This window comes from Momordica charantia, assembly GCF_013281855.1.
Source record: "Momordica charantia cultivar OHB3-1 chromosome 1 unlocalized genomic scaffold, Mcharantia_2.0 BLBB01000001.1, whole genome shotgun sequence".
NCBI lineage: Eukaryota > Viridiplantae > Streptophyta > Magnoliopsida > Cucurbitales > Cucurbitaceae > Momordica > Momordica charantia.
The window spans coordinates 789,414-806,587 of record NW_028275157.1 but is presented as its reverse complement, the minus strand read 5'-3'; the positions used below and the strand labels follow the sequence as shown (position 1 = coordinate 806,587).

General features: G+C 39.2%; 1 protein-coding gene across 8 annotated transcripts in view; it reads left to right on the top strand.

Moving 5' to 3' along the window:
• Window positions 1-17,174, top strand: part of LOC111017796 (5'-3' exonuclease family protein) — a 60,950-nt gene that overhangs the window by 18,040 nt on the left and 25,736 nt on the right. For 6 of the 8 annotated variants that reach the window (XM_022293669.2, XM_022293666.2, XM_022293664.2 and 3 more), the window contains 2 exons: window positions 1,234-1,252; window positions 12,891-12,944. In XM_022293669.2, the coding sequence (XP_022149361.1) occupies window positions 1,234-1,252; window positions 12,891-12,944 (73 nt within the window). The remainder of the gene's footprint in view (window positions 1-1,233; window positions 1,253-12,890; window positions 12,945-17,174) is intronic. The other 2 variants (XM_088122584.1, XM_022293665.2) reach the window with 1 other exon arrangement.

The following is a 17,174-nucleotide window of genomic DNA, read 5'->3' as shown; positions in this document are numbered from 1 at the left end:
GAAGGGCAATATTCATTTGTTTCAGACCAGCAATCTCTAGTCCACCATCCGAAAGGGATTTTGAAGTGATAGGCCAACGAACCAAGTGATTTACATTGCCACCTTCATGCTCTTCCTAGAAGAAAATGCATAGTTTCTTTTCTATCTCATGGACTACCTTTGAAGGCATAAGGAAAATAGACATGTAATATGACGAAATATTTGAAAGTACTGAGTTGCATAGAGCCAACCTACCTCCACTCGAAAGACTGAAGTGCTTCCATCTCTCCAGCTTCTTTGAAATTTTATCTATAATCGGCTGCCAAAATGATGTTGATTTTGGGCTACCACCAAGAGGAAGACCAAGGTACTGAAAATGTAAAGAGCAAGCACGCTCACTCCCACACCAGAAAATCATTTAAAAATACTCTCTCCCCCACCCCAACCATGCCCACCCCCACACCAGCACTTCTACACCAGCACCCCCACCCTCGGTGTCAATTGGTTGTCCACCCCACACCAGAATCCCCACCATGGGTCCCTTAGTTGGCCCTACCCTCGCCGCCACCACCACCATAGCTTCAAATCTGAAAATTTCTTGATTTGGGGATGAGGGGTCTGAGAAGGGTTAGATAAAAGGGGCGTAACTGTTGGGGAGTTAATAGCTGTGGGGGTGGCAGGTGCAGGGCAGGGGAAGAGAGAGTGTCGGGCGCACAGTGTATTGGGGAAGAGAGGGGCCGTTGGGGATGGAGAGAATATTTTTAAGTAACTTTTTTTGTCACATAAACAAAAACAACTGTAAAACATTGTTAATTATCATAAGAAAGTATGTAAAAAAGCCGTATCAATTTTTGGTTAAGGGAGCTAACAAATAATTAATAGTAGGGACCAAAATAGAGTCTTATTGAAACCTCAAGGGCAAAAACATAAGATTTTGAAATCTAAGGAACAAATGAAAACTAATCTCTAACCTTAGAGACCAAAAGGATATTTATCCCTATTATAAATTGGTTAGATTAGCTAAGAATTCTATGATGATGTCAGTTTAATTGGTTGCCAATTGGTAATTAGGACTGCAAGTGTGTGTAGTGTAGAATCCTTCATCCATCGGTTAATGCTCATGTTTCATAACTGAACATAACTAACTAACTGGCCTTTTCTGTGGTTTGGTGTTTAGTTTGTGCATTTCAAAAGTGTTGTCTTAACCATAGATGCTATAGCAATATTCATGTACACATTCTCCATGTTGTGCAGGTTGTGTTCGACCATGATGGTAAGATACAAGATACAAAAATCGTGTCATATTACTGATTTCTAAAAGAACACGTATGTGCTTGTATTCAATTAAGTTTCTTAGATTTGCAATTTTTGTAATTATCTACTTGCAATCTTGCATGTACTTTATACGACAAAGAAGTACTACATGGACACACAACACGGATACGACACAACATGGACATGGCGACACGTCAATTTTCAAAAAAGTAGGACATGATACGTTAGGAGACACATTAATTTTTTTTATATTAAAATATATCAAATATTAACGTAACTATTTAATATTTAAATAAAAAATTGACTTAAATACTTTTAAAAAAGTAGAGATATTTAGAGAAAAAGAGGACTTATTTATTTATTTATTTTTTATTAAGAAATATTGCAAGAAAAAGGTATTATGACCAAAGTTTATAAAACACCCTTGAATAATCTCATCTGTTAGTCTTGGAAAGACATAATTATTGGAAGATAAAACTTGCCACTTGTTAGTCATGGAGGAGAGATATTGTATGCACTTCTGACTTTTCTTTTTATTTTTATTCTTCTTTTCTATCTCTTTTTCTTCTCATTCTTCTAAATTAAATTTTCTTGCTTATTCTTATTCTTCTTGTATTATTCATTTTCTTCTTTTGACCTTCTACTTTCGACTCATCCTTTGCTTTCAACTGTTCTTATTTCGATTCTGCCTTTTTTTTTCTCTTTCTTTTGGATCCTTCTTCTTTTGACTCATCCGAAAGGGAGAAACTGAAGCATGGAGAAGATTTTGCGTGGGTAGTAGAATAGGACGGTTGAATTGGAGGAGATTTCGCGTGGGTGGAGAAGCTTTCGTGGAGGTGGACTCATGGGTAGTTGAAAACCAAAAGGAAATGGAAAACCTAATGGTTTGGTAGGCTTGACACAAGTACAACGACACGTCAATTTTCAAAAAATTAGGACACGATACATTAGAAACATGTAAAATTTTTTTCTTATAAAAAATATATTTATTTATATTACATATTATCCATATTTAATACTTTTAAAGTAATGTTTACCTTTAAACATCAACATAAATACATAATACTTAATTTTTAAAAAGAAAGATATATTAACAAAACAAATTAATATTTAATAAAGAAAAATCAAACTTACTCAACATTTAACAAAATTTTACTTGTAATAGACTTGGAGAATTTTATAAAATGTTTAGTGACTGCCATCTGGAAGTCATGAAGGAAGTCTATTTATTGGGAGAGCAATTCAATGAAGGAAGTCTATTTCTTAGGAGAGCAAATTCGTCATTCATGGAGGGAAATACTTCATGCACAATCATTAGGAGAGCAAATTCGTCATTCATGTGACTGAGCGCTAGGTGGCGTTTGAGAACTGACAAAGACGTCAATGGGAAAGAACGAACGGCGATGGAGAACAGACTGAGACGTTGTCGTGAAAGAATGGGCGGCTAACGGCTTCGTTGGAGGAAGGCAGATGGTGGAAGGCAGATGAAGAAAGGAAAGGAAATGGATGCGTTGCAAAGAGAACGACCCGAAGATGAAACCCTAACGACTCGAAGAGAATACATCAGAGAACAACGGCGAAGGTGATGGCGAGCGGCAACGATGATGATCGGCAACGTTGATGGCGGGAGGGCGCGACGGCTGGAGGGCGGCAACTACCCGAGTTAAGGTTCGGGTTACAAGGGTTCTCTAACTGCAAGGCAGATATCATCCTCACACCTCTAGGTTGCTTGATGCTAGTTGTAACCATGGTGGGGTTGTTACTTGTGATAATCATGCACTTGGGCAAGGGCATCGATATTACTTTGTGTTCGATAAGGAATTCCATTCTCACTACAACGTCAAAGTCATCCATGTGGACCACTACCAAATCAACACGCCCTGTCCACATCCCTAATTTTAAGGATACTCTTTTAGAAACTCCCACAATGGGTAGAGCTTTAGAATCAACAGCCTTCATCTTGCCAGTTTCTTTATCAATGGCCAATTCTAGTCGGCAGACTTCTTGCTTAGTTATGAAGTTATGGGTTGCACCCGAGTCAACCATGGTGCTCTCAACAAGTTTGGAGTTGATCGTAGCATCTACGAACATAAGCCCTTTCTCAGGCGTTCCTTTAGGTCCATTGACCTTCATTTGGATAGCATAGAGAAATTTCAACGCCCCCATTTTGGGTGTTTTCCCATTTTCTTCCTTCTCACACTCAGTCTCGGTTTCTGGCTCACTACACGACTGAACAGACACTTAAAGGGTAGTAAGGGTTGCTCGATGCGGGCATTCAGCTATCTGGTGAGGGCCCTTGTATAGGAAACATGATATTGGCCGCTGAGCATTGGGGTTTTGTGGATACTGCCCTTGAGATGGACCGACATTTGAGCCCTATGGTCTCGTCGACTCCCCTACTCTTTGGAGTATAAGGTTTGAACATCTTGTTACCCCCAGTGGGGTTTGAAGCGTTTTTCTTCGGTTGAGATGGCTTGCTGCTATAATCTAGCATTCCGCAGCGGCCATGGCAGTGGCGAGTTCCTGCACCTTCTGTTCGTATAACTTTGTTATGGCCCATGGTTTTAGTCCTTCGACAAAGATGAATACTTTGTCTTTCTTTGACATATCACGAATATCAAGCATCACAACAGTGAACTATTTCACATAATCCCAAATGGTTCCAGTATGTCTAAGTTCATGTAACTTCATTCTAGCGACGAACTCAACATTTTCGAGGAAGAACTGAGCCCTCAACTCTTTGTTGAGGTCATCCCATGTATTTATCGTAAATAGACCATTCTAGATATCGTTGATCTTAGATTTCCACGATAGCCTTGCATCGTCAGTAAGATAAATGGTGGCTTCGGTCACTTTCGTTTCTTCTGATGTTGTCCTAGTAGCCTTGAAGTATTGCTCAATATTAAACATGAAGTTCTAGAGAACCTTCGTATCTCGATTTTCGTTGAAGGGTTTGGGCTCTGGGACCTTAAATTTGTTGAACCCCATGGTCACTTGGTTGGGAGTCTGATTTCCCATAGCTCGCATGGTCAGATTAACTTTTGTATTGATTTTTGCCATTTAGCTCTGAGGGTTTCTATAGTCACTTTGACGTCCTCAGTCATTTCATTAAATAGTTGTATATTTTCATCTATCAATGAAAAGTTGTTTCTTATTAAAAAAAAATAAATTAAATAGTTGCATCATTGTTGACTGCGAATGGTTTAACTCACCCATACGCACTTCCATTTGGGTGGTTGGGTTTGCGGAGTTGTCTTCACGTACAAAGCTATCGGGACGCGTAGCTTTACTTTTAGGGCCTCAACCTTTGCAGCTAATTCTTGTATCTGTAGCCCATCTACTCGGGCGTTCACAACATCTATTTCGCCAACCTTATTGGAGAACTCATCGAATCGCGTCTCCAGCAGACGGAGGATATCGGGGCTTCCCTTAGATACAACAATTGTTCTTCAATCTCAACTAGTCGGTCGACATGCGACTTGCTCAATTGCTTTGCCGCCAATAGGGTTTTGGTTTTTATCGAATCGAGGAGCTAACCTAGTTCTGATACCACTTGTCACAATTGCACTTCTTTTTAACGGGCCAAGCGATTGTGCGACATTTGCTTTAGCTCAAATAAGCAAGTTAGCTGAGAAAAATCGTAAGTCGCGGACAATCTTGGTCAATGGTCCAGCCTTTGCTCACATTTTACGAGACAACGGTTATATAAAACGCGAAAGAGAAAATAGTTGAAAACATCCTTAAAACAAGCATCATAGATTGGAGGCGAGAAAACTTGATTGCAAAAAAGTATATAACACTTGGTCGGGGGGAGGTTTGATAACTACTTGGTCCCCTTTCTCATTGCATGCGAGATACAACTATGCCTGTCATTATTCTTGGCTTTGTTATGAAAGATATGATACATTCTAAGGCATTTTTGGTGTGGCAGGAGTAGACATGCAAAGGAGTTACTCGGTGGCCTACATGCCACGTGTGAACTTTGATTGACTTGAAACCTATTGTGCTTACATAATTTTCTCATACACACCTAGTTCCAAAGCCGCTCAACCAAATTCCTCCTACAATCCTAAAAACCCGGTACAAGCAAAATACACTAGAAAGCTTAAAAACATGAAAATAGAGTACGTCGTGAGGATGGTTTGGATATGCGACCATGGGTAATACACCCTGGACAAGCATGCCCATGACACAGGGTACGTGCAGATTGCAAGTCAACACGCAAGGAGGTTTCACGAGGCTGGTGGGTGTGTGCAGAGGGCATTGCCGTGCGTGGACGGGCATCTCCATGCGAGGTTAGTGTGCTCTTTTACGGCGTTGAGTGTGCTGTGGTGCGCTCCTCTTGTCGTGATGTGGTTTGACGAACTTGTTGCCAAATATGATCATATCATCTCCTTCTTGAAAAAGATTTGTTCTCAAATCAACTTTGTAACCTACACGTAAAGGAAGCAAGTTAGTAACTTCAAACTCAAGATGTACAGTAAGATTTGAACCTAAACATAAAGGAAGCAAGTTAGTAACTTCAAACTCAAGATGTACAATATACTTAACTTGAAGAGCTCTCTTGAAGTCCTTTGGTAACGACGCTCTCGTTGGCCTTCCTCTGAATTTCCTTTTAAAACATCTTCATTTTTTTCAAAAAATGCTTCTAAACCCAATCATTTGGTTTATTGACTTTATGCTTGGGTTTCGTTGTCTGCCACATGGTGCTTGGCATTTTGATTCTCTAACCTAACAATTGATGTTCTTGGCCATAACATTGTTTTGAGGACCTTTTGGATAAGAACTCCTCCATGATTCTCGACCATAGTATTACTTGTCCATGATCACCCATACAATAAGGAAACAATTTAGTATTGTCAAAATCAATGTTTATTTTATATGTACCTTGTAAGGTGATCTCAAGATCATGTGAAATGGGTCGAACGAGTTCTTTTGGCTCTATCTTGTAACGGCTCTCCCTAGTTTTCAGCTCTAATTGTGGTCGGGGTCATGATCGAGCCATTTCTGTACATTCAATGTACACTATGGATAGAGGAATACATTTTGAAGAGTTGGAATTTCCTGTAAAAATCTTAGAAGAGTACAAGTACTAGGATAATACATATTAGCTTGAAAGAATGGATCTATATGCAACACACTCATGAGATTTGGCTAGCGAGGCCTCCGGTTAGGGATGATCTTAGTCTTCATTCTTCCTTCTCAGCTCTTCTTCCTCCTCCTAGGATCCAATCTTGGAGAAAATAAAAAAAAGGCTATCCTCTGGGAGCATACACACATAACCAGGTAGACTCACCCTTGATAATGCCACACTATCCAATCTCCCCATCTACTTCCTCTCTCTTTTCTCTTTATCAGCCAAGGTTGCCAATGAGCTTGACAAAATTGCTCGGAAGTTATTATGGAAGGGGGCAACGCACAAACAGGGGCAAAATCTTGTTAGGTGGGATCTTGTACAGAAACCTATTGGATTTGGTGGTCCGGGAATCATTAGCTTCAAAGCAAAAAATAAAGCTCTCTTAGTCAAAAGGAATTTGAGGTTCCTTACTGAGGACTCGGCCCTATGGACGCGTTTGATTCATGCTAGGACTCCATTTAGACTTCTGTAACCCCCTGCACAACCGCTCCTTCTCTGCTGCCAGGAGTCCTTGGAAAGACATATCCAAGCATACCTTCCTGATAATGGATAGAATAGCCTTCTGGTTGGGTGATGGAACCTCCCTCTGTTTTGGGATGGTACTTGGATTAACAATGATCCTTTATGCCGCACCTATCCCCTCCTTTTGCTCTCCACTCTAAAAAATTTGGCCATGTTCGGGATTTCTAGTCTTTGGAAACCAATCTTGGGATATTTGCTTTCGAAGAAACCTCAAGGATGCAGAGATTTTAGGGCTGGCAACTCTCTTACATAGTCTATCTTCTCAACGGCCTACACCGATCAGGGACACCATTGTGTGGTGGTTGGAATCCCATGGATCCTTTACCACAAGTTCATTCATGAAAGACCTTTAAAGCATCAACTCACCATCACCTCCATCAGATTTGTAGAAAGCCATTTGGAAAGATTCCAGTCCAAAGAAGATTACATTTTCCTTGGGAAACTAGTCTACATGCATTAAACACGCATGGCAAACTACAGAGGCGAATGCTACATATGGCCTTTATCTCCTCATTGGTGCCCTGTTTGCAAGAAGCACAGAGAATCCATCGGCCATGTCTTCCTCACTTGTCCCCTTACAACGGCCCTTTGGAATGACTTCTTGGCCACCCATTTATGAACGATAAAGGCTGCCTATGAATCCACTTCATTGAGGCTCTGCTTTAGACTACTTGGTTTGAAAGAAATCGTCGAATCTTCCAAGCTCTGGAACGCTCTCCTCATGCCACTTTTGAAGCCATTGTACTTTTGGTTATTACTTGGTGTAAATGCTTACCCCTTTCAGTCTTACAGCTTTGCCTACTTGTTATCCAATCGGAGAGCTTCTTTGTTACCCTTATTGGGGTTCTCTCCCTTTTTGTAATCATCTCCACCCTTATTCATTATATCAATTAAATTGTTTCATTTAAAAAAAAATAAACTCTTCTTCCTTTTCTCTCGTATTTCTTAGCTCACAAACATCCACAAAAATAGGAATGTTATGCATAGAATGTACAACTATCCTGCTCATCAAGTGACAAAATATCATGCAATGCTTGGTTATTAATTTCATGCATGGTTCCACAAAGCATGTCTTTTTCTATCACACCACACTTTTCCTTGACAATAGGCTAAGTGTCATGCAACAACTTGTAATCAATTGGAATAGGATTTTCATGCATTGATTCAAAAGGTGTTTCAATTTCAATCACATTATCTTTCTTTTCAACATTAGGCATACAATCACGTAATAGTTTGCAATCTAATGAAATAGGATTAACATGCATGTCATCACAAAGTGTTCTATTTTCAGTCTCGTTACTTTCTTCCCCAACAATAGATATAAGTTTATGCAATACTTTGCTATCACTAGTAGAAGGTATTTCATACATAGTTCCACAAAATATTTCCTGCTCTTTATTTTCTACAATTTGGACTAAAGTAGGTACGATGACCTTTCCAAATTTTGGAAGTACATGAGGAATAGGTTTAAGGTCAACATATCTCGAGGATTCTCGTTAATCTCTTCTCTCAATTCTTTTGGCGAGGTTCAACATTTCTTCCAACCTAGTACAGGGATGAATTTCTTCTCTTTCCGCAATCACCTTGGCAATATCTCCATTGAGTCTATTGTAGAACCGATCCATGGTGGTGTCCTCATCTTCATAAACATTAAGCTCCTCAAGCAACGAGCACATCTCATCGTAGTAGGCTTCAACACTTCTGTCCTTTTGGCTCAAGTTTTTTAACTTAGGAATAAACTGTCTTCTCATTATAGGCTCGAGTTCTCTCCATGATGTGATTCGATCATCTCGTTTCCTTTTTCTACTAAAAAATAAAGCATTCCACTATGTTTTAGCATAATCTTTAAAACAAGTGATAATAAGATTTACCTCGATGCTTTCACTCCAACCGTGGTGTTTTGCAAAGATGCTCTCAACTTGCTCCTCCCAATGAAGATACTCTGGTGGCTTGGTGCTTCCATGGAACTTAGGAAGTTTAGGGGTTGAGCTTCCAAGGTAGCCACTAATATGGTGATCTTTCTTCCTTTGATGAACTACATTAAGAACGTGCTTACTATAATACTCACATCGTGGATTCATTCCTTCTTGAAATTTATGAGACCACCTTCGTGGTTCCATTGCTACACAAAACAAAATTAGTAATAACAAGAAATATTTTTCTCTTCGCTCCGTCACTTAATGTCCTCTTGGTTCTCTCTTTTTTTGTGGGTAAGACTTGATGTGGTGTGAATATTCTTATCTTGAAATGCAAGCTTGATTGCTCGTGGCGAATCAACACTCGAGTATAACAAGCAAGCTCTAAGGTAATCAAGATACAAATGATACCCAATGATAGAATACCAAATGATATGTGATGTGACAAATGATATGAATGATACCAAATGATAAGTAAGGCAAAAATTATGTGAGATATCAAATGATACGTGTGACGATGAAATAAAAAACCTTGAGCCTAATGCTCTTAGTGACTAAAAGAAAGAACTAAGAATAAAGACTATCCTTCAAGCCTAATGCTATCGGGTATAAGGACTAACTACAATATGCAAATTGATGTTAAGCAAACAAAGAAAATAATATAAGCAAGAAAAGTAAGAGAAAACACTCTAAACTAGGGGTCCACATGTTGCCTGTAGGGGTATGTTTGGGGTCCACACGTGGAACTAGGTGCGTATGAGTAAGTTATGTAAGCACGTCAAATTTCAAGCCAATCGGAGTTCACACGTAGCGTGTAGGCCACTGAGTGACTCCTCGCCACTTTGCATGTCTACTCCCGCCACACCAAAAATGCCTTAGAAGTACTATGGGGGGACCAAGTAGTCATCAAACCTCCCCCGATCTGTATACTTTCTTGCAATCAAGTTTTCTTGCATCAAATGTCTACAATGTTTGTTTTAAAGAAGTTTTCAACTGTTTTCTCTCATGTTTTCTAAAACAAATTTTCATGTAAAACGTGGACAGTGGCCACCATTGACTGAGATTGTCCGCGACTTATGATTTTCTCGACTGACTTGCTTGTTTGAGCTAAAGTAAGTACCGCACAATCGCTTGGCCCGTTCGAAAGAAGTGCGATTGTGACAAGTGGTATCAGAGCTTAGTTAGCTCCTCGACCCAATAAAGATCTGAACCATGTCGGCGACAAAGCAATTGAGCAAGTTGCATGTCGATCGACTAGTTGAAATTGAAAAACAACTGTTGTATTTGAGGGAAGTCCCCGATACCATTCGTCTGCTGGAGACGCGAGTTGATGAGTTCTCTGACAAGGTTGGAGAAATAGATGCTGTGAACGCCCGAGTAGGTGGGCTCCCAATTCAAGAACTAGCTGCAGGGGTTGAGGTCCTAGAAAGTAAAGCTACGTGTCCTAGTAGTTTCGAACATGGAGATAGCTCCGCAAACCCAACCACCCAAATGGAAGTGCGCATGGATGAGTTAAACCATTTGCAGTCAGCAATGATGCAACTATTTATGAAATGACTGAGGACTTCAAAGTGACTATAGAAACTCTCATAGCTGAAATGATAGAAATCAGTACAAGAGTTAATCTGACCATGCATGCCGTGGGAATTCAGGTTTTCAACCAAGCACCATGAGGTTCAACAAGTTTAAAGTCTCGGAGGTCAAACCTTCAACGACAATCGAGATGTGAAGGATCTCGAGAACTTCATGTTTGATGTTGAACAATACTTCAAGGCTACCGGGACAACATCAGGAGAAATGAAAGTGACCTTGGCTACTGTGCATCTTATTGATGATGAAAAGCTGTGGTGGAGATCCAAGGTCAACGATATCCAGAATGGTCTATAAACGTTAAATACATGGGATGATCTCAAGAAAGAGCTGAGAGCTCAGTTCTTCCTCGAAAATGTCGAGTTCATCGCTATAAGGGGAACCATTCGGGATTATGTGAAGCAGTTCTCTACTGTGATGCTTGATATTCGTGATATGTCAGAGAAAGACAAAGTATTCATCTTTGTTGAAGGACTAAAACCATAGGCCATAACAAAGTTATACGAACAGAAGGTGCAGGAACTCGCCATTGCTATGGCCGCTGCGGAACGACTGCTAGATTATAGCGGCGAGTCATCTCAATTGAAGAAAAACGCTCCAAACCTCACTAGAGAAAAAAAGACGTTCAATACTCCAAAGAGTGGGGGAGTCGACAAGAGACCACAGAGCTCAAATGCCGGTCCCTCTCGAGGGCCGTATCCACCGAACCCCAATGTTGAGAGGCCAATTTCATGTTTCCTATGCAAGGGCCCTCACCAGGTAGCTGAATGTCCACATCGAGCTGCCCTTATTACCCTTAAAGCATCTGTTTTGTCATGTAACGAGCCACAAACCGAGACTGAGTGCGAGAAGGAAAAAGATGGAGGAACACCCAGAATGGAGGTGTTGAAATTTCTCTATGCTATCCAAAAAGAATGTCAATGGACCTAAAGGAATGCCTGAGAAAGGGCTTATGTTTGTAGATGCTACGATCAACTCCAAACCTGCTAAGACCATGGTTGACTCAGGTGCAACTCGTGACTTCATATCCGAGCAGGAACTCCACTGACTAGAATTGACTATTGAGAAAGACATCGGCAAGATAAAGGCCGTCAATTCCGAAGTTTTACCTATTGTGGGGGTTTCCAAGAAAGTGTCCTTGAAATTAGGGACGTGGACAAGGAGTGTTGATTTGGTAGTGGACCGCATTTGGGGATGGAATTCCTTATTGAACACAGTCATACCGATGCCCTTGCCCGAGTACATGATTGTCACAAGCAGCAACCTCACCGTGGTTATAGGTAGCATCAAGCAACCTGGAGGTGTGATATCTGCTTTGCAGTTAAAGAAAGGCCTCAGTCTAGAGGAACCCACCTTCATGGCCATTCTGATGGTCGAAGAGGCTATTGATACAGGAGATATCCCACATGAAATTCAAGCACTCCTATGAGAGTATGTTGACATAATGCCACATAGTTCGTCGAAGACACTACCTCGCCAAAGAATGGACCTTGAAATTGAGCTTATTCTAGGGGCCAAACCTCCTGCGAATAATGCATATCGTATGGCACCACTTGACTTAGCTGAACCTAGGAAGCATTTAATGAGTTGTTGAATGCTTAATTCATTCGCCCAGCCAAAGCACCCTATTGGGCTCTTGTGTTGTTCCAGGAGAAGAAAGATGGGACGTTGCGTCTGTACATTGACTATAGAGCCCTCAAGAAAGTCACATTTTTCAACAAGTACTCTTTCCCCGATCAATCTCTCACATTTTAAATCAATTTTCTCGTAAAACGTGAGCAGAGGCTAGGCCATTGATCGGGATTGTCTGTGACTTGTGATTTTCTCGGCTAACTTGCTTGTTTGAGCTAAAACAAGTGTCACACAATCGCTTGGCCTGTTCGAAAGAAGTGCGATTGTGACATAGAGCACGCGCGAATGGCAAGGCGATGCACGGGGCTGGTGGGCACGCGGTAAAGCATAGGCGTGCGCGCGAAAGGCACTGTCGTGCGCCCACAAGGCGTCTCCATGCGAGGTTAGCGTGCTTTTAATGTCATTGAGCGTGCGGTGGTGCTCTTCTCTTGTCGTGATGTGGTTCCAAGAACTTGTTGCTAAATATGATCATATCACTTCCACCAGATAATTTTTACATAAAATTACCATAGATAATTTTTATTTATTGTTTTATTAAGTGCGCCTCACTTCAATCAGGCCTTGCATTTTTATCGTCTCTGGCTTAAGGCGAGGCTTGTCGCCTTTAGGTATACCTTGCTACTTGAAAACACTTGGTGCACTTTGATGACATACCGATGAATACTCATTAGTTTTTATACTCCCAGTAGTAAAGTTTGAATTGTTATATGTCTATCAAAATGGTAGTTTCTTGGCATCTAGGGTCAATTCCTTTCCCAATTGGTGGGTAGATCATTGAGGAATTTCGAAATTGCAACACTAAACTAATCCTTTTGGTAAATATAAACCTTTTCTTTCAGGACATCCAAATGGTCATACTTGTATTTCATCCAATGAAAATTTCATGGCAAAAGGTATGCTCTTCTTCTTTGAATGATAAAGGTGATAGCGTTATTTTTTCTCTTTTGAACTAAGAGTGTATAGTGATATTAACATTTTATGACATACGGAAATTATTATTAGTTGGTTACAAGTTTTATTTTTGATGACTAACCGTGTAATCCTATTATGAAATTTTTCTTCTTACATGCAAGTAGTTGGTATGTTTTATGGCTTTTGAATGGGAATAATCAAGTTTTTCGTTCATTCTTTAAAAGCTTCAATAAAAAGTTGCCCTTTTCAATTTTGGCTCTTCTGAGAACTATTAAGTAGTTACAAAATATATTTTTGGTTTTGTCACCACACCACCCAATTCCACGATCATCTATAATATATATATTTTTTTGACTAGGAAACATAGAATTGTCATTGATGAAATGAAAAATTACGATGATAGAAGTCACGAGTAACTTCCAATAGAAAATACATGCAGTCCAACCAACAACCAAAAATACAACAAACACTCTCAGCCAAAACCAAATGACGGATAAAAACTAATACAAAAATCATAAAAAACCTTTATGTGTTCTTCCTGGCCCAGATGCCAAAGAATACGTTGCCAAGGAGCTTGAAAAAGCAAAAACTGAGCCACCCTACGAAGAGGTTTAACAAATCACTAAACAACAGAAAAGAATTTTCCTCCATATATGAGATTCCATGAGCCAGGAGTAGATGAAAAAGCTACATCGTCAAAGCCACCAATGAGCTTCAACTCAAAACCCAAAAAAAACATCATCCTAGAATTGAATTGAAAAAGCAACCGCAAACAATAAATAATAAAAAAAAAAGAAAAAAGAAAAAAAAAGAAGAAAACCCAAACGGGAAGAATATCAAGAAAGGGTCTACATTTGAAGCCTAAACATCTTTTCTAATCACCAACACGCGAGCCTTAAACCTACCAAAAAACAAAACAAAAGCTCCACAAATATGACTTCTTAGGCTTTCTTTGTACAGATTGGAACCATAATTATTCCAGATTTCTTGAAAAACATCAGCACTCTTGATGTAGGTAGTTGGCTGGTAATATAACCTTTACCGTGTATTTAGCTTAGCTACAGCATTTATGTAGTTAGCTTTTGCTTTTACTGCACCGTAACAGTAGTTACTGTTTTAGAGTTTAAGTGAGAAACCTCTATAAATAGGTTTCATCCCCATTAATGAAAGATAGATTGACTTATTCTCAATACTTTGTGCAAGATTGCATCAATTTGGTATCAGAGCACCAAGATTGTTTTTGTCATGGCAAGCAAGAAAGCTCCCACCAATACAGTAGGAGATTCTTCTTTTGCCAGAAAAGAGACGGATCAAACCACCTCACCACGAGCCACAACCAAACACTTGCTATCGGTTGAAGGAGCTATAGAAGATATCCAAAGGAATGTAGGTGAGATACAACAACTTTTGAGTAAAATATCTTGGCAACTCGAAGATTTAAACTTGCAAAAAAATGAATCAAGATTTGGCCAAGAAGAACAACGAAAAGGATAGGGCATTAGAATCCTTCAACACCAACCAAGAAGATTTCAAGAACCTATTTTTGAACCAAGAATTTTGTAAGAACTGTGAGCTAATCAGCAAGAATTCAATCGAAATCCTTTGTTTCAAAGGAGAGATGAAATACATCTAGATTCTTCGAGTGAGGAAGATGAGATCCTTGATTTGGTCGAAAATAGACTATTGGTTAGATCTAACCAACCACAATTTTATGATACAAAAGGGAACGACAATAATCTTCATCAAGAACGAAAATAGCGACCTATATTAACAACAAGACAACACCAAGAACAAAGGAATCCGTCCGTAGGAAATACTATGAATATTTTCCACCACGATAGACCTAAAGAATGCAAAATGGAAGGGTTGCTTCAAGAATCCAACTTTTCCAGCAAAGAAGAAGAGTTTTTTTGTGGGTTTGTTGATTATTTTGATGATACTGAAGAAGATTCAGGAGTGCAATGATTAAAGGAGATGAAGGTTTCTTTAATATCGATAACCTTATTATAAATGGTGAGGCATTAGCTAAACCAAACATTTTGTTAAGCCAAGAAATACTACAAACTAGATTGAACATAATGGAAGGAGATTTTGTAAAAACTAAGGATAGAGATACCCGAGAGACATGCACGAGCAGAGAGAGAAGAAATAAATTCTTATTTTCCAAATTGATTGATCAAAGATGAGGAATAAAGACACTATATATAGGTTGCAAGAGGAAACAAAATCTAGGAATAACCTCCTAACTCCCCTAACAAAAAAGGAGATTTATTTGCTAAATTTTTTAAAAAAATCTAAACAACTTCTAACTAAAACCACATCATCTAAACTTCTAACTAATTCAACACTCTCCCTCAAGCCGGACCACGCAGATTGAACAGTTTCAGCTTGACCAACAATCTTTCAAACATAGACCTCAATAGTCGTTTTGTTAGGATATTTGCAGCTTGATCTGATGATGGAACATACATAAGATTTATAATTTTCTCTTCAATCTTCTCCTTGTTAAAATGTCCGTCATTCTCAACATGCTTAGTACGATCATATGATGCATTGGATTGGGTGCAATAGCAATTGCAGCCTTGTTACAATAGACTTCCATTGAACTATCAAACCTGATTTTAAGTTCTAGAAGGAGTTTCAGCCACGTTATCTCACAAACACCATGAGATAATGCCTTGAATTCAGCCTCAACATTACTTCTTGCAACAACTGATTGTTTCTTACTCTTCAATGTAACAAGATTACCCCAGTACAATATCGTGTCGTAGATCTCTTATCTTGAATAGAACCTGCCCAATCAGCATCTATAAAGACCTTAATCTTTTTATCATCATCCTTTCCCAAAAAATAATCCAAGTCCTGGAGTTCTTTTAATATATCGAAGAACATGATAATTCCATGTGTTATTCAGTAGGAGCATGCATGTATTGATTTACCACACTAACTGCAAATGCAATATCCGGCCTAGTATGGATGAATAGATTAATCTTCCAACAAGACGTTGATATCTCCCTTTATCAACCGGTATCCCTTCTAGGCTCTCTCCCAACTTATGATTGGGATTTATTGGAGTATTAGATGGTTTACATCCAAGCATTCCGGTTTCTTTCAAGAGGTCTAGTATATATATATTTTTTGACATACAAATATACTAGTTATGATCCTTGTGACTTCCATCCCTAGAAAATACTGAAGTGCCCCCAGGTCATTTATTTAGAACTCTTTTCAAGTGCCTATTTTAGTTTCTCTATTTCTTCATGATGGTCACCTGTGATGATATGACCCATGTTTTCGAGGCGCACCCAGGCGAGCGCCTCAAGCGAGAGGCGAGGCGATTTCGCCTGGAAGCGCCTTAAACGGTGCGAAGGTGAGCGCCTTCAATCGAGCGCTCGCGTTGGTGCGCCTCCCTACGCTTGGGCGCGCCCTCGCTTTATGGGGTGACGAGCGCCTCGTTGAAGTGAGGCATTTCACGCCGCTTTTTTTATTTTATTTTTCCCTCTCTTTCTTTTTATGTTAAAAACCCATGAAAAGCAAACTTGAAAACCGAATATCCGTAGCCAAAAATAAAAATACCCACACCCGAAAGGCTTTTTCCTTCGCTGTGTCCACCACTTTCGTCCTTGTATTATAAGTTTTTCGATTTTTCTCGTTGATTCTTCCTATGTTTGCTTCAATTCTTCTTCAATTATTCAATTCTTCTACATCAATTCTTTAATTGAGAAAAGAACCAAACAATAAAAGAATCAAAATTTAAGAAAGAAAAGAACCAAATAATAGAACAGTAGAAGACAAAGAAGAAGAGTTGGAGAAAAAGAAGAATCAAGGAAGAAGTTGAAGAATAATGGAAGAAGAATCAAAGAGAAATTTGAAAAACGTGCAAATTGAGATCATGTCGCTTCAGTTCTTCTCTCCTTTTCTTTTTTTACATTTCCAAGCCGCTCTCCTTTTCTTTTTTACATTTCCAAGCCGCTCTCCTTTTCTTTTTTTTATATTTCCAAGCCACACTAAACAAGTGCTAGTGCTAGAAAATACACACCTGCAATAAAATTGCCATCTGGTGGCAACACTTCTCAATGGCAATAAGCACTCCCTACTTTGATGCATGGTTTAATTTAAATACAAATGTTTTTATATCTTTCTATTTAACCACAGTTTACTAATTTTTTTTAGAATTTATATTTTTAATTTTTCTTAAATATTTGAACTTA